The sequence below is a fragment of the Hydra vulgaris genome, chromosome 13 (assembly GCF_038396675.1).
Source record: "Hydra vulgaris chromosome 13, alternate assembly HydraT2T_AEP".
NCBI classification, from domain to species: Eukaryota; Metazoa; Cnidaria; class Hydrozoa; order Anthoathecata; family Hydridae; genus Hydra; species Hydra vulgaris.
The window spans coordinates 4305142-4328689 of NC_088932.1; the positions used below are offsets into that span (position 1 = coordinate 4305142).

At 26.7% G+C, this 23548-nt stretch overlaps 1 protein-coding gene across 2 annotated transcripts in view; it reads right to left on the reverse strand.

Annotated features, from left to right (window-relative positions):
* Positions 1-23548, reverse strand: part of LOC136089209 (serine/threonine-protein kinase 17B-like) — a 62998-nt gene that overhangs the window by 12593 nt on the left and 26857 nt on the right. The window contains exons 7-10 of one of the 2 annotated variants that reach the window (XR_010642857.1): positions 11585-11743; positions 11271-11418; positions 11072-11200; positions 9583-10239 (exon numbers count right to left, since the gene is read on the reverse strand). Coding sequence is in view for 1 of the 2 variants with exons in the window: in XM_065814953.1 (XP_065671025.1) it covers positions 10130-10239; positions 11072-11200; positions 11271-11418; positions 11585-11743 (546 nt within the window). In the remaining variant the exon portion in view is untranslated. The remainder of the gene's footprint in view (positions 1-9582; positions 10240-11071; positions 11201-11270; positions 11419-11584; positions 11744-23548) is intronic. The other variant, XM_065814953.1, reaches the window with a different exon arrangement.

Consider the following 23548-nt stretch of genomic DNA (forward strand, 5'->3'; position numbering starts at 1 on the left):
AGGGTGTGTTATAGTTTTGCCATCAACTTATGTAGATAGTCATGAAGCTTTAAAAGAAAACTTAGATAAACGCTGGGTGGTACCTTACAATCCATGGTAATTAAAGAAATATCAAGCTCACATTAATGTTGAAGCTTGCATGTTTGTTAAGGCTGTTAAATATTTGTACAAATACATATACAAGGGTCACAACTGTGCCAATATTTTAATAAATGAACAAATTAATCATGATGAAGTAAACACTTTTTTAGATTGTTGTTATGTTAGTGCACTTGAAGCATTATGGCAAATTTTCCAGTATCCAATAAGTAATATGTCACACACTATTATACACCTTAAAGTTCATCTACCTGAAAACCAATTAGTGTGTATAAGAGAAGGAGCAAAGCAAATGACTTGAGATCGTGCAGCTCAACGTGATCTGCACCTAACGGCATGGTTTAAATACTGAAAATGAAAGAGCACATTGCTATTCATATGTAGACATTCCTTATCACTTTATATTTGATGATAAACATTGTAAATGGAAGGTTAGACAAAAGGGTGGTAATAAGGTGATAGTAAGAATGTATAAAGTTAATCCAACTGGAGAACTATTTATTCGAAGACTGTTACTTTTGCAGGCAAAAGGAGCATCATCTTGGGAAGATGTGTGTACTGTTAATGGTATTGTTCTTGAAACATTTCGTGAAGCATGTGTTTTAAAAGGTTTGTTGCAAGACGACACTAAATGGCAAAATACTCTTTCTGAGGCGGGTTTTAACGCATATGTCAAAGCAAATTAGACAGTTGTTTTCAATAATTTTGACCTTTTGTGAACCTGACAATCCTTTTTATCTCTGGGATACTTACAAAGCTTTTATGATGGAAGATTTTATTCACCGCTCAGTCCCACTTCTAATAGCTGAACAAGCTACTCTTTGTCAAATTAAAAAGATCATTAATCAAAGTGGTAAAATGCTAGCTGATTAGAACCTGCCTGTTCTTGATGAGTTTAAAGGTTTAAATCTAGAAAATTTTGATGAAAATGTTCAACAATCTATTGACAAAGCTAATCGAACGAGACTGTTGCTTAATGTCAATCAATTAAATGTATGTCATGCTATCCTTGCTGCACTAAATGAGCTACCAAGTGTACAAAATCAACATTCTAGATTGTTTTTAATGGATGGACAAGCTGGTAGTGGAAAAACTTTTATGTATAAATTATTTGATTGCTGAAACCATAAGTAGGGGCTTTAAATCTGCTACAGCTGCATGGACTGGCATAGCAGCAACTCTTCTTAAAAATGGATCTATATTGCATGGCTTTTTCAAACTTCCTGTTCCAATATTGGATAATAGTACATGTAATGTAACTCCTAACTATACACAGGCATTTTTTGAGACAAGTTACTTTGTTTTTGTTTGATGAAACATCCATGATACCTAAACATGTCTTAAATGCAATTGATAGGTTGTAAAAAAAAGATATTTGCAACAACAACTTTCCGTACGGAGGAAAAGTCATTCTTTTTGGTGGTGACTTTAGGCAAATTCTGCCTGTTGTGAAAAGAGGTCAACCAGCTGAAATAGTAGAATCATGTATAAAATGTTCTTTACAGTGGCATTGGGTGCAGAAGTTTGTATTAACTGAAAATAATTTTCCCAATGGCTACTTAAACTTGGGAATGGAACAATACCTGTCAAAGAGGAGGATTTTTTTACAAGATGTATTGAAATACTGAATCAGTGCATTATTAGAGAAAATGAATTGATTGTTGAAAAGATTTTTGGAGATGCTGAACAAAATGATTATTCTAAATGCGCGATTTTAACACCAACTAATGTTGATTCATTATTAATCAATGAAGAAGTGTTTGAATGTCTGCCGGGTGAGTTCAAAATTTATTTAAGTGCTGTTCAAATTGATACTGATGAACTAAATGAAAGAAATAACTTTCCTGTTAAGTTTTTGAACAGCTTAACTCCTTCAGGTATGCCACCTCATTGTTTAAAATTGAAAATTGGTTGTGTAATTATGCTATTTAGAAATTTAGATCTCAAAGCTGGATTATGCAATGGTACTCAAATGAAAGTTTGTGCTCTTCAAAATAATTATATTAAGCAGAGGTTTTGACAGGTGTTTCTGGTGGTAAACAGGTTTTTGTTCCTCAAATTTAGTTGGCTCCATCAGATTCTAATTTATCTTTTTTTCTGAAACATCATTAGTTTCCTGTCACATTGGCTTATTCATGTCTATTACTTTTTATTAAATTTGATTTTAAGCATATTTATTTTTATTCTTTATAATATAGTATAAAATAATTATAGTTTATTAATAAGGTTGTAAACTGTTAGAGCAGATTAAATAAATCAAAGATCTATATTATCTACTTAATAACCTACGACCAAAATGAAAATTTACTATCAATTGTTTGTTTGTTTTTCTGTTTAGTTGATAACAATGAAGAGGGAGGTAGTAAGTTTAAAAGGATTTTTATTTTTTACAAAGTAACTAAAATGTTTTTTAAAATGTTGTTGTTGACTTTAAAGTAAAATAGTAGGTTTTTATAATCTCATACAATAAGCCCAAGAACTTAGGTCCTACTTAAAATTATATTGTAATTAATAAAGAGAAGAAATTTAAAATTCTTAGTGAAACAGATTTTTACCATTTTATATCAAGTAAGTTTAATTACGATTAATTTTCTTTAGTTGAATAAGAGAGAGCTAATGAAGGTAGTTACATTAGTTAAGCGAATTTATTTAAAAAAAATTAAGTGGATATTTTAACGCCTATACATTTAAGTGCTTTTATTGCTTAGACACAGAATTGAAGAGTGAAATAAGTCAGTGTTTTTGATATTAGATATTTGTTAATAGGAATTTGTTTATTTGCACTGTAACTGGAATTTTAAAACTTCAAGTACTTTAGCTTTACTTTATTTTTTCTTCTAGGAGAGTTAGAATAAAAACTAAGTATAAATTATATGATTAGTATGTTAAATAAATGAAGCGTTTATATCTGTACCTCAGAAGTCAAAGGTCGGTTGTCACATTTTAGAAATTGTTCAGGAGAGAGGAAATTGTAAAATAATTAGCCTTTATTGGTTTATTCTTGATGGTTAAATTTACGTAATTTTTTTTTTGTGTTTTATTTAATTTGTCTTGAGGTACATGAAATATAATTTTGAAAAAAGAAAATTTAATTTATAAAAATTTAAATAAAAAGAGTTGTTTCTGGAAAACAGACATTACTTTGAACATTGTGGGGACAGCAGACCTTTTATATTGACCTAACTTTGTTTCACATTGTTGTAGGACAACAGTCTTTATAGATACTGAAAATAGATACTGAAAAAACTAAAAAGGTCTCATACATAACTCATTTTCACAAAAACTGGACAACCGAACTTTGTCTTCTGAGTTACAGATATTAAGATTTAAAGTTTATTTTAATTAATAGTTTTGGTTTAGTTTATAATTATTTTTAGTTTATTTTTAGTTAGTTTAAGCTTCAGTTATCTTTTTCTTAATTTAGGCAACTTTATAGAGGAAATTAAGGGAATAGGTAAAAAAAAATTACAATTATGTATTTATTTATATGCAAATACTATTTTATTGATTATTTTGAGGTATATTTTATTGTCTTTAGCGTCTGGTAGAAGCATAACTGGTAGGGCTGTGTTTTATATTTTATATATTTTGTATGGAGAAATATGTGCAATAGGTGAAAGACCTATTTAATAAATATGACATTTTTTAACTGTTCGCATTTTACTCATATTTTTATTAAAATAAAATTTTTCACGCTTGACCCTTTATAATTTACTCTATTTTTTTTTTAAATATTTTTAGCATCGTCTTCTGTTACCAGTGAAAATGGTGAGGTTGTGTTTTATTTTGTAATTAAATAAAATTGCAAATATTTATAATTTTTATTACATCCTTCTTTTGTGATATTAGAGTCGTTAACATTTGAGAGTTTTTGTAATTTTAGATTCCCAACACCTAGGACCTCTCTCGGAGAGGTCCTTCAATAAGTGGTGTAGGAATAGCGGTATGGATGAGCCCTTTAAATGGAGGGCTCATCCATACCAGGGTGTTGGGAGGCACCAAAGAAAAAACAGCAACCAAAAGGTTGTAAATGTCTTCTATCAGTGAAGATATTTATAACTTTATTGTTGCCGCTTTTTCTTTGGTGATTTTTTTTCATTTTTATATATTTTTCAATTTTGTAATTTTTTTTTTTAATAATGTATTGTGTTGTATATTTGGTTTGTTTTGGTCTTTTTTAATTGAAATTTTTATTGTTTTTTCACCAATTAAACTTTAATATAGTTAGATTGATTCATTATTCAATTATAATATAAGAATGCTACATTCTATTGTTAAAAATAATTAATTGGTAGTTTAACTTATTGAACTCACTACTTTTAAAATTTACTATAAGTCAAGACAATATATTTAGCTATATAAATGGAATTTATTTATATCTCGTTTTGATTTTTTTATTTGATATTTTTTTAAATTTGTTATACACATGTTTGATTTAAATTAAATTTTTTTTTGCTTGAAACATATTTGTACTCAATTGCTCAGTTATTTATAATAAACTTAGTCATTTTTAATAAATTTATTTAGTTGTGTGCATTAAACATTTTTAAGATAACAATTTTCTTTTAAAAAAAAAAATTAATTAAGGGGATACCAAAAAATTAATAACTCCTGTATAATATAAGTTAACTTCATATTAATCTTAACAATTAAAGTTCATTTTATAAAAAATATTACAAGAACTGATATGTTTTTATATTAGGTAGGGTGTAAAGTAGTCTATGTTTTCTAATAAAAAATCTCAAATAAAGATAGAAATATGAAAAGAAAACCAAAAAATTCTTAAAAGAAAAATAAATTTTTTGTATTTCAAATTTCATTAAGAATATTATGTAATATTAAATATCAATAACAAGCAGAACCATAACAAGCATATATACATATACATATATATATATATATATATATATATATATATATATATATATATAAAACATACAAAGTTAACCCCCCATATAGCAAAAATGTTTCCACTAACATAGGTAAAGTGTTTTTAAAATTCGTCAATAAGCATTTCCCGCCCTCTAATAAAATACATAAAATTTTTAATCGAAATTAAATTAAAGTATACTACAGTTGCACAAAAAATATGGAAAGAATTATAAAAGGTCACAATAATGCTTTGTTAAACAAAAAAGAAACCCTAAATGAAAAAACTACAGAAAATTGTAATTGTAAACAAAAAAACAATTGTCCAATGAGTGGAAATTGTTTATCAAAAAATGTGGTATATAAATGTGTTGTTACCTCTAAGAATGTACCTGATTAACAATATATTGGCATAACAGAGGGTGAATGGAAAAAACGTTTTGCCAATCACAAGCAATCATTTAAAAATAAAAAGTACTCAAAAGACACCATGTTGTCAAAATATATATGGGAATTAAAAGGTAAAAACATTGATGATTTTATACTGAATTGGTCTATCCTTAAAACAGCGCCTGCATATAACAATATTTCCGAAAAATGCATACTATGCCTACAAGAAAAACTTAAAATAATTACTCATGCAAACCAAGAATGCTTATTAAACAAAAAATCTGAATTAATTTCTAAATGTAGGCACGAAAATAAGTTTCTCCAAAAAAACTATAAAAATAAATGAGCTCAAATAATAGTTACATTAAATCCCCCTTTTGAAAAATATTTTTTTAAAAAAGCATAAGTAATCATTTCTAAAGAACTCTTTTTATAATAGTGTCAGCAAATTCCACAAATGTGTGAAAATTTACAGTAGTAAAGACATTTGCGACTTCCTGTAAATTAATTTTTGGTATAAATTAAAGTTTTATTAATTTGATCATTCATTTCTGAGTCTTAATTGATGAAACACAGTGTTCAATGAAAAAAATTTAGGTTAAGTGATTTTCTACTAATTTATAATTGCTCTGTTCTTCAAAGAACAATGAGCACTCTATTTTGTAGAATACATTTTATAAGTTGTTCAAATATATATATAACATTGTATATATCTATACATTAGAAAGTAAACTGTATTTTTTTTGCTTACAGAAACATAACTAAAAAAAGGTAACAATGAAAATCATCAACAATAAAAAACAACAAAAATCGATTCATACATAAAAAAAGTTTTATCAATATATCTCTACAGGGTAAATATTCATTAATCCAAATATTTTGAGAAACATTAAGGCTACAGAGGAAATAAAAAACATAACAAGAAAATAGCATAATAAATTACAAAACTAATTTTCACATAAATTATGATAGCTTTAGCATTTTTGTTTTAGATTCTTTGCTGCTGCTGAGAGTGGTAATTAGTGCGTAGTTTTTTAGCAAAATATTAGAACATATTCTGCATTGTTTTTTTGTGACTTTAGATTTATATTTAGCTGCTATGAACTGAAACTAAGTAATATAAAATGTTTTGCATACAGGGACAGTAGTTAACCATTGGGCAAGAGCATCATAAAGAATTCCCTCTGTTTAGGTTATTCAGATAACTTCCATATTATAATAATAATTGGTAGTGTCATCATAAATTTTTATTTTGCTTTTTTGTACATAGCCAGCTATGTTAACTATAGCCAATAATTTATATTTATTAACTGAGCTTTAAAGATCATGTATATTATCCAGCAGTTCTTTTTCATCAGAAGAAATATCTCTACAACATATGTCATAAGTATGACCATCAATACCATCTACAGGAATGTCAAGTTGTAATATCAATTTAGTATGTTGATTATAAATTTTTTCGATAACAGATTTAGCATTTATAAAGTAAGTACCTTCAGATCCTTTTTCAAGTGGATCTAGCCAAAGCCAGTTCTTCATTGTAAAAAATTGATGCTCGCCAGTCTTTTCTGTCGACCAATTGATTCCCATAGATTTTAGGAGATGTACATAATCATATAATAAATATATACCTAATGCTGTTAACCATGGTTTACTATCAACTGTTTTAAATATTTCAAAAAATCAGATTTACACGATTACCATCAGTAAATATTGCCAGTGTCATACCATTATCAATATTATTTATTGTATCAGCAATTTGTTGACATTGAACTAACCGAAATTCAGGGGAAAGATTTGCAACAGGTTGAGCTCTACTTATAAATTTTAGACCCCCAAAAAAGACATTTAATCATAAATGATAAAATTGTTTTAGCTAACTTTTGTAGGTAGTTTACTGCATGACCAAACAAAGCTCTTTGGTTAAGTAATGAAGCTTTAACATGAACCTCATCAATTAGAAATATCGAAGTTCTTTTGAATGAATCTAAATTCATAAAAATACTATTTATGAAATTTAGGTCCTCCATTAAGCTTATTTTTGAAATCAATCATGTTTAAGTCTGTATAGTTGGCAACTTGTAGTTAATACACAAACGATCATATAAAGTTTGACACAGCAAAATACTCATATGCTCTACATATAATATGTGGAGTATATAATACTTCACCTACATCAACTCATACTATTAAGGTGCTCAAATGGTGTCTGACTTTTCTCCTAGTATTAAGGTGCTCATGCGACCTTTCTTTATTTTTTAAAAACTAATTGCTGCAAATAAAGCTGACTTTGCTTGTTAATTTTAATTTGTTTACAGTTAAAGATGAAATATTACAAGTTGTGCCATTATGGTAAGCTACAAATGAATAATCATCGAAAATTTCTAAAAGAAATAATTGAACACCAACTTTGTACATTTTTGATTGTATGTGTAAACTTTTTTTATTAAACTGGAAAACAATAACATCGTTATTATCACTTAACAAAGATTGAATATTGTCAAATATAATTTCATCCTCTTTTAAAAAATCATTTAACTCATCTGGTAAAATGTTTCGAAAACAGCTTGAAGTTACAGTTTTTCCAACTTTACTTGCTGCTGTGGGTAAACAACTAGGCGCAATATTTTTAAAAACAGATGGTGGGTTAAAAGGCCAAGTTAATAAGAAGACCAAGTTCAACAATATTTTTAACTTACAATGTTAACTTTTATGTCTTGAAGTTGAAATCTAATTTATAAACAAAATCAAATTTAAAAAAGTTATTAAAAAAGTGCAGATGCAAACTTTTGTCTAAAGCTAAAAGATAAAAATGTACATATATAATATGTACATGTATACGTATACATGTACATATTATATTTACATAAAAATGTACATATATACGTATTCATGTACATATTATATTTACATAAAAATGTACATATATACGTATACATGTACATATTATATTTACATAAAAATGTACATATATACGTATTAGAAATTGGCCTTCAATTAGACTTTATTGTGTGATGTCAACTTTATTGTGTTATGTCAAAACCTGTTTTTATAGAAAGCTGTGACCAAAAGGCATGTTTAGAGTTCGTAAAAGTTCACAGAAATTGGTACTAGCACAGTGGAGACAAATATTATGTTCAGATCAATCAAAGTTTGTCCTGAGAGGTTCAGATAGTAAACAAAATGTGATAAGACCAATTGGTAAGCGATTAAGACAAATGTACACTATAGGATCCATGAAACATGGGGGTGGCAAAGGCTTGATGGTGCAAGTAAAATAAAACAAATTCAAATTGAGAATTTTATTGATTCTATGCCTCATAAATGAACCGAAGTTATTTAGAACAACAAATATGCCACCAATTACTGACCTGATATGCTTTTGATACTAAACTCTTAAACATTTCTATGGTTTTGTAGTTGAAATAACAGCATGTTTTTTATTTTCTAAAGTTTTTTACAGTAAACTGATGTGTCAATATATGAGGCAGGGGCTATTCTAGGAACAAAATTTGGGCAACAGTACTCCTCCCCCCCCCCCCTATCAGAAAATCGGAAATAATGCAAAATAAAGGCATTTTTTTTGCAAAAAAAGGTCCACCATTTATAATTCAGGCAGCGCCCAAATACGGTCTACGCTGTCAAAAATGAATATATATAATATACCCAGTACATAAAAAGGTAAACATGTAAAAACAAAAATTATCAGGTGAAACAAATTTTTTTTTTTTTTGAGTTTAAAAATAAAGGAAAAAATGTTTAATTTAATTGTAAAGATATTTTTGAATTGACTTTGACTTTGAGAGAAAATCAATTTTAGCAATAAATTATAAAAAAGTTTCAATTGTAATAGTAAATACTAACTAGTCACACTAATTATAATTTTTTGATCTTATGAATATATTTTATTATAAATATATTCTTTTATGATTTAATTCTATTATAAAGATATTTTATTATAAATATATTTAATATCATATATTTACATTACATAAAATAATTGCATTAACGATTTTTTACTTGAAGCAACACTTTTTTGAATTAAAACTGCAATGGTAATTAACATACAATAGTGTTTTTATAAATTTTAACATAAGAGCAATTCCTTGCTATGCCTTAATGTATTTTTAATCGAGAAAATAAGTTAGCAATATTTTCATTTTAAAAATAAAAAATAACTTCGTTATAATACTTTGATAACTTAACTGTATTATAAAAAGTAACCTTTTCAAAATTTTTCCTCACTTTCTTTTATTTTCACAGATATAGCTTATAACACGCGTTATAACACGCGCGTCACAAAACTTTTTCTTCTTATTTTTGCAATAACTCATAAAATAGAAAGTAAAAAATTAATTCATCCAAAAGAACATATATTTTTTACTAAAATAATATAAATTTAAAATTTTTTCATACACATAGATATTATAAAACCGCATTTCATTGATAAAAGCAAAACATCCAGTTAATTTTAAAAACTTTAATAAGTTTTAAAGTTTCATAACAACATTCATTTTTAATTTCACATAATTCATTTCATTGTCCTCAAGAAAAAATGAAATAGCTAAAATAAACTGAAAATTATTTATGTACTACTGCATTTAAAACTGAAATTTTTTTTTTCTATTTTTAATAAAAAAAAGCAAAAGAAAATTTCAAAGACAAATAATTTTTGGGCGCCTATACCGCTCCAGTGGTTCCTAAAACAGGTCTGGTTTCGTCCCTGCACACACACACAAAATTTACAATAACTTAGCAAATAAAAATAAACCTCTGGTGCAGAAAAATTGGGAGTTGCAACTTCACATTTAGCTTTTTCTTCTTTAACAAAATCAATATCACAAATGAGTGCACTATAGTCTTTCACAACAATGTTTTCCACTTAAAAGTAAGAAAATAAAAAATTCACTGAAATACTGATTCTGATTTATTTAAGCAACAACAATCTTATTTATTACTGTTTTATAAAAATATGCTAGATAATGTTATCTAGTGAAAAAAAAAATTTACAAAACAAAATTTTACTTATAAATCAGAAAAAATAACTCATTAGACCAATAGATAAGTAAAATTTTTAGATAGTTTTGCTACAAATTTTCAAGTATTTACTTAAATTATTTACTTGATCATTAAACGTTAAACAATAAACAATAGTAAAACTTAATAAACAGTAATACTAAAAATAGCAAACTTAAACTTTACAATAGTAAACTTATGTTAAGTTAACAAATAATTTTTATTTACAATTTTGTAGTTCTCAGCTTTGACTAAATTTATTAAAAAAAAAAAAATAATAAAAAATATCAATTACAATATACAACATATTGAATGTATGAATATATTATTACAAAATATTTATTTTTTATTTAAAAACTAAATATTTTTGATTCAACAGCAAAAATGGTTACAAAAATATTTGAATACAGTTGCAAGACAATTATTTTTTAGGATTACAGTCTTAAGTTTAATATAAATTGTTTGTAAATATTTAAATCCAAACAAGACAAAAATAAGAGAAATACTTTTAATAGAATAAATATTAAATTCTGATATTTAATCAATTGAATATCTAATAAAATTATTAGTTTAAGTAAAAAGTATAAGTATTAAATAAATAATTTAAAGAAATAAATATTTTATCTGATTTCATTTATACTTTTTTTTAAACAAAAAAAAAAAAAATAAAAAGATAATAAAAAACGTTTGATTTTACATTTTAAATCGCAGTGAACGTAACCTCTTCTATGCAAATACCAAATTCCATTCAAAACATCCTTAATCAAATAAGCAATCAGATTTTCAGTGATTGGTCCATTATTGACAACAAATTTTAAATCCATTTCTAAAAAAACACTAAAAGATTTATATTATTACTTTAATTAAAAAAATATTAAAGTAAGTAACTTTTTTACCTGCAAGAATCATTATCTGATAGCAAATCTTCGGGTTGTTAGTTGTTTCCAAAACTAATAAAGGTATGACAATATTTGTGGATTCACCAATTGTTGAAAGAAGAGCCATAGATTTAGCTGTTGCTTTAATGCTTTCTGCTTCCTTAATCTGCATAAAATTAAAAGATAAAATATATTTGTAGAAGATTAAAAAAAGTAATAGCTTATTTATATAATATTTACTATATTATTATTTATAAATTCTAACTTTTACAATACTATCTTTTTACTATATAAACAATATTTCTGTAACAAACTTATTAAAAGTCATATACTTTTTTAACTGCCACTCGTGCTCCTCCTCTGTATTTGTTACATATAATCCAACAATCATATACTGCTCCAAAATGTCCTTTACTTATTTGTTTTTCAAAAACTGAAACTAAGTCATGATTTATTTGAATGATAGTGCCAACTGAAAATGTATTCACATTCTAAAAAAAAATTAGGTTTGACTTAAAATACATAATTGTATTAATAACTTTATATTTCATATTTGCCTTATGATATAACCTATATAATGCTGTAAACATGTATGCCACACTAATTCTTGTGTGTGTATGCATTTCCAAAAAAAAATTTTTTTTTAATAATGATGCAGTATCTCCAGAAAGTTTTATAATACCATAATAATACCTGCAAATTTTTAGATCATTCAAGAAATATTTAAGGGTTCCCTAATGTCATAAACTTTTTCAAATTTGACGAAAATTGTCATAAAATGAGTCATAAAATGTACTAGCAACAATTAGAGACAAGGATGATTTGCTTTCTTTATTAATAAAAATCTAGAAATATGTATTTTTTGTGTATATGCAAATTTAATTTTATAGACAAACAAGACCAAAATCAAGATTTTTGGATGTATAGAGAGAGAGCTTTATATAAACATGTGCATAGTGCTGTGTATAATTTGTTTTAAATATCAAATGATAGTTATTAATAAGTTATTAATTTTTTAATTTATATTTTTTCTTTTTCCATATTAACTATTTAACTATTACTTCGTCTTAATCTGGCTTTGGTTAATTGGGCAGGATTAAAAAGTCTTTTTTTTCAAAAGGAATGACCTTTATAAACTAAATTGGAAATTCAAAAAGAAAAAATGTATAGAAGGGGGCAGTAATACCTAACATGCAACCTATAAAGACCTATTCAGTTTCAGGTAAAGATATTGCATGTGGAATAACTTTTTCGTTATAGCCATTAAAACTTGTGTCACGGAAGGAATCTATCGTTCCTTCTATGTCTCGGAAGAAATCTATCAATCCTTCCGTGACACTAGTTTTTAACGCCTAAAACTAAAAATTTAGAATTTTACTTTTTATGTCTTTTCTCAAAATTAAATAGATGTTTATAGGTAGTTTGTTTGGTATTTTTGCCCCCTTCTTAACGCTTTTATTTTTTTTTTATTTCCAATTTAGTTTACAAAGGTCATTCCTTTTAAAAAACACGATTTTTCAATCCTGCCCAATTAGTAAGGTGAAAAATTATCATTAATAATACTATAACTAGAATATTGGTTGGTATTTTTATTTTCAGAGTACTGGTAAAATCCACTTCAACTCATAGTAGTAACATCATTTAGTTTGTTGGACTTCTTTGTGACACCGTCAAAAAAGTGCACCTTGTTTCCAGTTGTGGCATAAGGAACTTTGTATACTACCACCAGAAGCAGAAAAATTTAAGATAACCAGCATGTTGGGTTAATAAAGCATTGAATTAATGCCAAGGATCAGCAAAACCAGACAGAATATTGAAAAAAAACTAGATAATCTGTTTGATATTAACCATGATAATTCTAACTAACCAATAAAAATTGAAGAAGACTGTCTAAAAATGTCAGACAGTAGACTGTTCAACAATGTTGGCAATACTTTTAAAAAGCACCACTCACTGTCAACAACAACTATTTTGTTGAGAAACTGCCCAAAAGGTGAAGGATGAAACAGCAAATTAGTTGTACATTGAGACAACATGGCACTTTTTTTTTTGTCATGGCAGTGCGATTCACTAGTCATTAGAATGTGCTTCAACACTTTAACATCCAACTTAATGGAACCTGTCCACTTTTGAAGTGTGCCATTGATCGCAACTTGTTATAGTTTGTGGCTGTCATATAGCTGAGATGATGTCTGATGCATTTAAAGTATCTCAGTCTATCCACTAGAAATGAAATTTTGGATTGACAAAAACAATCTACACAATAAAGATGGAATTACTCTTTGACAGTAACAAAACTGTAATAAAGCTAAGAGCTTATGAATCGCAAAGAATAAATAAAATAAATTAAAGGGAATAAAAGAATTTGTAGTCAAAATCTATCTTTAGTCTTGGCTATATGTTTAATATTTGTAGATTTAATGACAACTCATACAAAAAATCTGATGATCTTGATTTGGAGTACCAAAGGTCTGAAGATGATGGCAAGGCATTCTTGGTATTTGAGTCAAGAGACAGTATCACTCTCCAACAATTACCTTGTGAAGAGAAAGCACAACTTTGGATTGCATTTGGTCAAATCTCTTCCTTGTACAACTGCAGAATTATCAACTTCTAGAAGTTTCTACTGCTATTGATGATAGTTTAATTGTTATTCTAGTTAAAGGATAAACTTAAAGCCAATCAGATTGCATTAGAGTTAGTTAAAAACCTGACTTGTGTTAATGATGCTACAATACCTGAGGACTAACAACAACAAAATTATATTCTTGTAGGTTGAGAAGCTCAGACATAGTATTTTAAAGTGCAATCATGACAACCTTCTTAACATATAAAATAAAATGCTAAAAGTCAAAGTTTGTGTAAAATATGAAGAGCATTTAAACTGTACACTACCAGTGTCACTAAATGTAAAATTTTGTAGATGGATAATTACATTGTAATAGTTAGAAGTTGATTCAAACATTTCAAATGTTTTCAAACATTTCAAATGTTTATTATGTTTGATTTTTTACATTTGTTCATGAAAACTTATCTACCAAAATTATAATACAGTGTGCAAAAAGTGATTTCTAGAACCTAGATTCTATCAAGACAGTGCTTTCTAATATTGACAAACAAATTATTATAAGACCAAACACTTGTCTATGACAATCATCCAAATTATGAGATGTCAATTGCAATTTATGCTAATTTTAGACATCTTCATAACCCTCAAGGAACCCTTAAATATATTTTAAATGACCTTATAATTTTCAGGTATTAATAGCTTTTAGGAAGGACATCAAAATTTTAATAAAATTTTTTTTTATCTTGATTATGGGACATCTAATACATATACATACATACATACATACATACATACATACATATATATACACATATATATATATACACATATATATATATATACACACATATATATATATACATATATACATACATACATATATATATATATATATATATATATATATATATATATATATATATATATATATATATATATATATATATATATATATATATATATATATATATATATATATGTGTATCTATATATATATATATATATATATATATATATATATATATATATATATATATATATGTATATATATATATATATATATATGTATATATATACAGCGTGAAAAATAAGAAATCAAAGGCAAGCGGTCAAACTGACCGGTTAATTTATAAAATTGACGGTCAATAGTTTTTTTTGGGCGGTCAAAGTTTGAATTTTTTTGTTTGTTTACATTTTCATTGTAGTTACTATTCTGCATGACAAAACTCTTTAAATAAAAAAATAACTTCATACTTTAAAATGAACGAACTTGTATTCCTTTTTTATTTGTATTTTATTTATTAAAATAATAAAAAATAAACATTTTTATATATATTAAAATAATTTGTACTGAACATTTAATCAAGTATCGTTTTATATAATACTAATATAAAAATTGCCAAAGATACAAAAAACAAAGTTTTATGAAACTTAAAAATGTTTTATTAAGGATACGTTTTATCTGATTCAAAGTTTTATCTGATACAAAGTTTCATCGAAAGACGATTTTAAATCTAAAGACTTGTCTGATGACGATTCTAAATCAATTAATGTCTTTATAGTTTTTTTTGTTGCTTTTTTTGAATAAATTTTTCGACTTCCTTGTGTAGACATTCGTTACGTATCTTCGGACCATAATTCAATGGCAGGATTCACATCAAATTCTTTACTATTTGTTTCCAAAATAGTGAAGAATTTGATTACCCAAATTAAATTATTTAACTGTTTTTCAGTTAAGCGATTTCTTGTGTCAATTTTAATTCTATTCATAAAAGAAAAAAGACGCTCAACCTTACTATTCGAAACAGGCAATACGACCAACAATTCAACAAGAAGTAGAACTGGACTCCAATCTTTTTTTATAGAACTTAAAAAAATTTGAAACCATACTTTACAGTACTCAGTTTTATCTGGTGCTAAATATTTGACAGTGTAATCAACTAAGTTATGTCCAGCATCTAACATATTATTAACACTCCCAGTGAAGCCAGCATAACGTAACGGCATATTATTAAAGTAATACAATTTTTCAATGTTATTATCAGCAAATGAATTATTGGTGTTATTTTGTGACTTGGTGTGCGGCTCTTATTCGCTAATTTGTAAGTTTTGTTGACTACGGATAAATTAAACTAAAAATAAAAAATAAAGGCATTTTTTCATTGCAATTGGCAGCAAAAGGTTATTAGAAAAATAAATAAAATGATATAAAGAAAATATAAATAAGATGTAGGAGTAAAAAAATGTTTTTAGTTAATATTATATTATTATTAGAACAATAATAAAATAAGAACTTCAATCATTTATGAAAAAAGCAGTTAAGGATTTCACCACCAGTAAAATGAAATTAGTCTTGATAAGGGAAGCAAAAAAAATTAATAGCTTACGTCATTAATAATACTCACTAACAAAGCGATTTAAATTAGCGTACAAACGATAAAATTATTTTAAAAGCTTTTTTCAAAGATTTAAATTTTATGAAATTTTGGTATATGCATTTTCAAAGACATCCTGATAACTTGTCACACGTTATATAACTCTTTTTTTTTCAACCGGTCAAACTTGACCGGGAAGATTTTATTTTGAGAGGTCAAAATAGCAATTTCAGTCATTTCGGGCGGTCAGTGACCGTTGACCGCCCGTTATTTTCCACGCTGTATATATATATATATATATATATGTATATATATATGTATATATATATATATATATGTATATATATATATATATATATATATATATATATATATATATATATATATATATATATATATATATATATATATACACACAAATCCTTCATATATAGGCCTTTTTAGTAAAATGCTGCAGGAACTTCATGAAGCCAGTACCCCACTGGCAATAACATATAATCCATTATAACCTGCAACAAACAGCTGTCAGATCATTATAACCCTGCTCCTGTAGCATGTAATCCAGTACAACCTGGCCTATGTCCTGCTGCTTTGTTGGAAGTTATCTCTAATATTAAATACTCCTGCCTTGGGACTCTTAGTTGAGTAAAGACTAAAATTGTGTTTCATTAAAAATACTCACCTTTGGCAATTGTTAACTGCGTCTGACTAACAATTATATTTTTAAAGTTAACTTCACTGCATCTTTAAAATTTTCAATATCATAAAAAAATTTATTTTTTTGCATCCCAAATTAAAATCTACAGCAAAATGAATCCATAGACATAATGTATGACCACTTTTTCCGAAAAAATACATATCAATAACTTTACAAATGCTTGGAAGGTATCAAGCATTGGGTGCATGTTTCCTGCAATAGTGAGAAAATTGAGGGCTAAAGGTTTTTGCATGTTCCAATTGCTAAAATTACTCTATATATCATGCTGGCACTTGTTAAATCCAACATGGCTAAATACATGGCTAAATACATTTAAATACTACTACCTTTCTTGATTGCTGTCAACCAATAAGAACACAAAATGTTGATTTTTTTGATATGAATTTTGACCCAATACATTCCTCATTTTATTTCTTGTTTTAAAACCGGTCCAAATGTGTCCTAGAAAGCTTTATTGATTTTCTCTTCTATAATTCTCTTTGTTAATCTAATTCTTCTTCTTTTTTTATCAAAAAACGGGTAACAGTTTTTAATGCAAACTTTTGTATAGGGAGATTTTAGAGATATTTTAAATCTTTGCAGAGATGCTGCTTTTATTTAAATTTCTAGAAAAGTTTTTCTCTGATGGTGTTTTTCGATAATTCTTTTGGGTAAACTTAATATAAAAACTGTGAAAAACAGTAACAAGTGTTCCTAAACTAGTAGAAACCTTATTTGATATATAAAAAACACCTTTTATATGTGAGCTTTATGTTTCAATAAAAATGATGATAATAACTAAGTATTTTAAAAAACAATTTTAACATTTACTTTTGGTTTTTTGATTCTATCCAGGAATAAAATTTATTGAATACTTTATTTATTCTGACATCATAACATCATTAGGACTTATTCAGACATTGTAAAAACTTATAGAGGCATCATTCGCAACAGATTCAGGAATAATTATGTCATCAAATCATAAATTTTATGGCAGTTAAAACCATACTTGAATTTAAACATTCATTGATTATTACTACATTTGTGTTGTATTCCAATAACACTTTAGAACATTTTGTACTGATTTTCTAAACAAACATCAAATAGGCATAAATAGTTCATTTTTGTATACACACCATTTATGTTGGCATATACACCATTTATGGTTTCAATTAAAAATAAACAAATAAAGAAATGATTTCAATTACAAACGGTAATTTTATCTGTTTGACACTAAACTCCATAACTTCCAGATTACTACACCTCATAATTTATTTCAAAAATTAGGTTCTAGAGAATTTTGGAAAATCTTTAACAGTGTCATCAACTAAGGAAAATCTCATACTCCATCTTTAATTCATAAGCCTGATCTTATTACCTCTCTTAAGAATAAGGCAGAGCTATTTGCAAAGGAATGTTTCCTTTAATTCATCTTTTGAATCTTATGGCCACCCTCCTTTCATCCTAGAGAAACAGGCAAATCCATTGTTAGACATCCAAGTTATTATCGACTCCATTGAGAATTTTGGAAAATCTTTAACAGTATCATCATTGACTCCATTGCTAAAATTATTGCTCTCTTAAGCTCAGCTACAGCTTGTGGTTGGCATATTCTATCCATAGCCTATCAAAGTGTTCTCCAGAATAACTCTTTAAACTAATTAACAAGTGCTTATTAAACCTTGTTTTCCGGCCAGCTGGAAATTGGCATCTATGGTTCTAATCTCTTTCAACATTCAAGAACACACTGACCCTTCGAGCTATCAGCCAATCAGTCTTCTCTTTATTGATAGCAAGGTCTTTGAATCTTTTTTATGAACAAACTTTTAATGTCTCAACTTGAGCCTAAGAACTTACTCTCTGATGATCAATAAAGCTTTCAATCAAACTGTTGTAACAGAAAGGTTCTATTATGTATAAAATGGAGGCGGTGAGGCAAGGGCTATTGCTGGTGACATACTAAAAGCTTTGGATAAAATCTGCATGTTGCACTTCTCCAAAAACATTCTTTTTATGGTATATCTGGGAAAATTTTTAAAAATTATTGATTCATTTCTATTTAATTGCGGTATAAAGTTGTCTCTAAAAAACAATATTCTTATTCATTTTCAGTAACTACTGGGGTGTCGCAAGAACTTATCCTTTGACCTACATTGCTTCTCATCTATATTGATGATCTTCCTGACAATCTTACACCTAAAATGACTCTATTTACTGTATCTGTTCCTTTGTGCTTTAAAAATGTTTGGCCATCTTGATTTGTTCCTCGCACATGAATGCTTTGAATTTCTCTCCTATCTCTAAGCTTTATCATAGACTCATACAAATCATACTGAATCATACAATCTACAATACTATAAAGACTTTGGTTAACCACTCTCTTTGACCTTTTTTTTTCCCTCCAACTTAAATGGTGGTTGCTTGCAGCCTTGTTGAGAGTGAACTAGTTAAAACAACAACAACAAATAAAAAATATGATCTGCTAGATTATAAGACTTTTTTTTATTTTAATTCACCTCCTTAAACCATAAAGGCCACTACAGTCGAAAAGGCTACTTTTAGTTGTGGTTAAACCCCCTCTCAACTCTTTAACTCCAAAACACGAACCTTGACGAACAAAGCTGCTGCACAGAGAAACAAATTGAGCACGGTACTACCAGGGACATGGTGGGGATCGAACTCGAACTTTGCTTATTTTGGAATTTATTTTATGGACTTTTTTGGACTCGATTTATTAGGCAAATAAAAAAGAAAAGTAAACTCTAGCTCAATACTTTTTTTTAAATTTCACCTCCCCTGGCTGAGAGACCCACAAGAGTGGAGGAGGCTACTTTATTGTGGTTACAACCCTCTCTCAACTCTTACAACCCTCTCTCAACTCCGAAACACAAACTTTGAAGAACATAGTTGCTGAGCAAAGCAACAAGTTGAGCACGATACTTCCAGAACCATGGTGGGGATCCAACATGGAACTTCTCACTTATGAAGCGATCGCTCTACCAATACACCACTAACACAATACTACTCTGCTTTAAGGCTCCTCATTGAAATAAAGCTAGAGATGGTATCTCAACAAAAAAAACTAGCTTTATACAGATGTTAATTGCATTTGGCTGCTGTTTTGTAGGAAGCCACTTAAGCTAAGACTTTAGGCTGAAATAAGGCTAGTATACAGAAAACTTGTGTTGACCAGCCTTGCACCCTTTTTTCAACTAACAGACTGGATTAGATGTAAACCTGTGTTACAACTATACAACTCACTTTAATATAAATCTTGCTAATAAAATAATTCCAAGCATGGAATAAAAAACAAGTCCTCCACATAAAATTGCTAGCAGAATTTTTGTATAATGTGAATAATTAATATGATGTGATCGTTTATATTATGTATTGACAAATATAAAAAAGTGTGCGCTATTTTAAAACATGCAATTTCTGCAAATAAAAAAAAATATCATAAGTAAAACTATTTTCTATTTTATTTACTTTATTGTGTTCTATTCTCTTTTTTTACTTGCGCATTAAGCAAAACAAAAAAATACTTGTAATGGAATGGCTCCTCATTATGGTTTCAATTTTTTTAATTCACACTAGAATAAAATGCAACGTGTTTCTGAAGTCTCTCCTGGAAATGATTCTTATTAATATTTTGAACAAATTCCCTTCCCTCTGTTTATGACCCAACCTCTGACCTAACTTCCTTTATTGGCATCTGAGAGTTAACTTCATAGCAAGAAGTCTAATAGATTTAGTCAACTGGAAAGAGGAGATCAAGGAACCAGTTTTAACTTGTTACTTGATAAAACAAGAAGTAATATAGTTTATTGATAATCCAACGTTATAAAAAACATCTCAATTCATGGCCAATCAATTGAACACACTGCATAAGAGGTCACCAGAGCTTCAATAATACCTGACAAAAAATTTAATTTAAAAATAAAGAATATTTGTTCTCCAAATCACATAATTAAAAAAAAAAAACATAAAAAAAAAAATAGGTAAAGAGGTATATATATATATTTAACTTTTTTTAAATACATTAAAAATTTAATAGTTTTTGCAATAGTTACCGTAGTTACATTTGATAAAATAAATAACTACCATGAAATTGTACAAAAGATTATAGAAAAGGTGTAAAGTAATTAATAATAAACAGATAATTGAGAAATTATATTGTTATAGTAATAGTGTATGATTTTAATTGCGTATTAAGAAGAGGTTTTTCCATTTAAATATGGATACCTACCTTAATTTTGAGCTCGTACTTAGAAGAAGCTCTATCAATAATGAAAAGCAATCAAGAGTTGTTGAATTTTTGCATTTTTGTGATGAATTGAGATGTTTGTAAATATGGGAGGCCTTATCTGAATTTAAAAGTTCTGAAATCCTTGTTGTGTAGTGTCTGGTGGTTTCACCAATGTACCCAGCATTACAGTTGAAACATACAAATTTATAGACAACAAAGGATTTTAAATTTGAGGGTAAGGGGTTTTCTGATGAAAGCATACTACTTATTTTAAAAGGTGTAAAATCTAGTCTTGCTTTTATAGTATCTTTACAATGTTTTTTAATATATTCATTTAATTGGTGTTGAAGTGTATTTGAAATTTGTCTAATGTAAGGGAGTTTAAAGCAATGTATATCAGATGGTCTTGAAGATGACATGTTTTCTTTAGGAGAGATAAGGTTGTTTAGTTATTAAAAATTTTTAAGGTTCTGTCAATTAAGTTCAAGGGGAAAGAATTTTTTTGGAGAGTTTGTTTAATTATTACAACATCTAAATGAAAACTTACCCAGTTGCTGTTGATTTTGAAGGCCCTGTCAATCAGAGTTTTATGTCAAGGGCCTGTTTTTATGTAAAGGCCCTGTCAATCAGAGTTTTAATGACTCCTAGTTTATAATTATTATTAGTGAAGCTGGTAAAATTAGTCAGTAAACCTGTGTAAGTTTTTTAATAAAATATTGAAGTAACAAATTTATTATATACAGAGTTAAAATCATTATTTCAAGAAAGTTCAATTTGTGATCAACTTCTTCCTCTTTAGCAAATTTGAGCTTAGGATGTAGTTTATTTATATATTCTAGAAAAGTGAGTGCATCATTGCTATTTTCAAAGATACAAAAGATACCATCTACATACCTTTTGTATATAACTACTTTTTTACAATTATTGTTTTGTAACCAAACATTTCGGTGATGACTCATAAATAAGTTAGCTAAAGCAGGACATAACGTATGTTCCAGCTGTAATGCTAGATACATTAGTTAAACCACAATCACATTGGTGAAACATTACACAACAAGGATTTCAGAACTTTCAAATTCAGATAAGGCCTCCTATATTTACAGACATCTCAATTCATCGCAAAAATGCAAAAACTCAACAAATCTTGATTGCTTTTCCATTATTGATAGAATTTCCTCTAAGCATGAGCTCAAAATTAAGGTAGGTATCCTATTGAAATGGAAAAACCTTTTCTTAATACACAATTAAAATCATACACTATTGCTATAACAATATAATTTCTCAATTATCTTACTTTTTATTTCCTACTTTGTTTTAATATACATATTTATATATATATATATATATATATATATATATATATATATATATATATATATATATATATATATATATATATATATATATATATATATATATATATGTATATATATATATATGTATATATATATATATATATATGTATATATATATATATATATATACATATATATATATATATATATATATATACATATATATATATATACATATATATATATATATATATATATATATATATATAATATATATATATATATATATATATATATATATATGTATATATATATATATATGTATATATATATATATATGTATATATATATATATATATATATATATATATATATATATATATATATATATATATATATATATATATATATATATATATATATATATATATATATATATATATATATATATATATATATATATAGATAGATAGATAGATAGATATTATTTCATAATTTCTTGAACTTATGAATATTAGTAAAAACAGTTAAAAATGTTTTGCTGTGAGTGAGAAATATTTTTATAAAATTGAAAAATTTATTGATCCACAGGTCAATTATGTCAAATTCTTTGACCCACTCCTCAAATAATTTTGTAAAAGCTTATAAATCATAGAAGCTTAGCAAACTTATAAAAAGACTTTTTTTCAATTTATTTATAACTTCTATCATTCAGCATTTAAGTAAATAATTTACCCTTTATTTATGTTTTTATATATGCATTTTTTAAACATTATAAAAAGGTTTTTGTGATAGTGTACATTTTTTCTCAATACAAAGGGAAACTAGAAAATAAATTATTAATAATTTGTAAAACATACTTTTTTATTTTTAAATGTTTTTTATAGACTTTAATTTAAAAGAATAAAAAGTCATTATTACAAATGCTTAAACCTAAAATGTGTTTAAAACATTTTATAGTTTTTGAGGTTTAATTGAAATTAGTTTTTGTCTTTTGGGAAATATTGAAAATTTAAAATAACGTGTCGACACATGCAGCTGTGGTAAAGTTCTAAACAATATCTAAACAAAATATTTTACGTGGAATAACAAATTTTTGATATATATTAGGGCA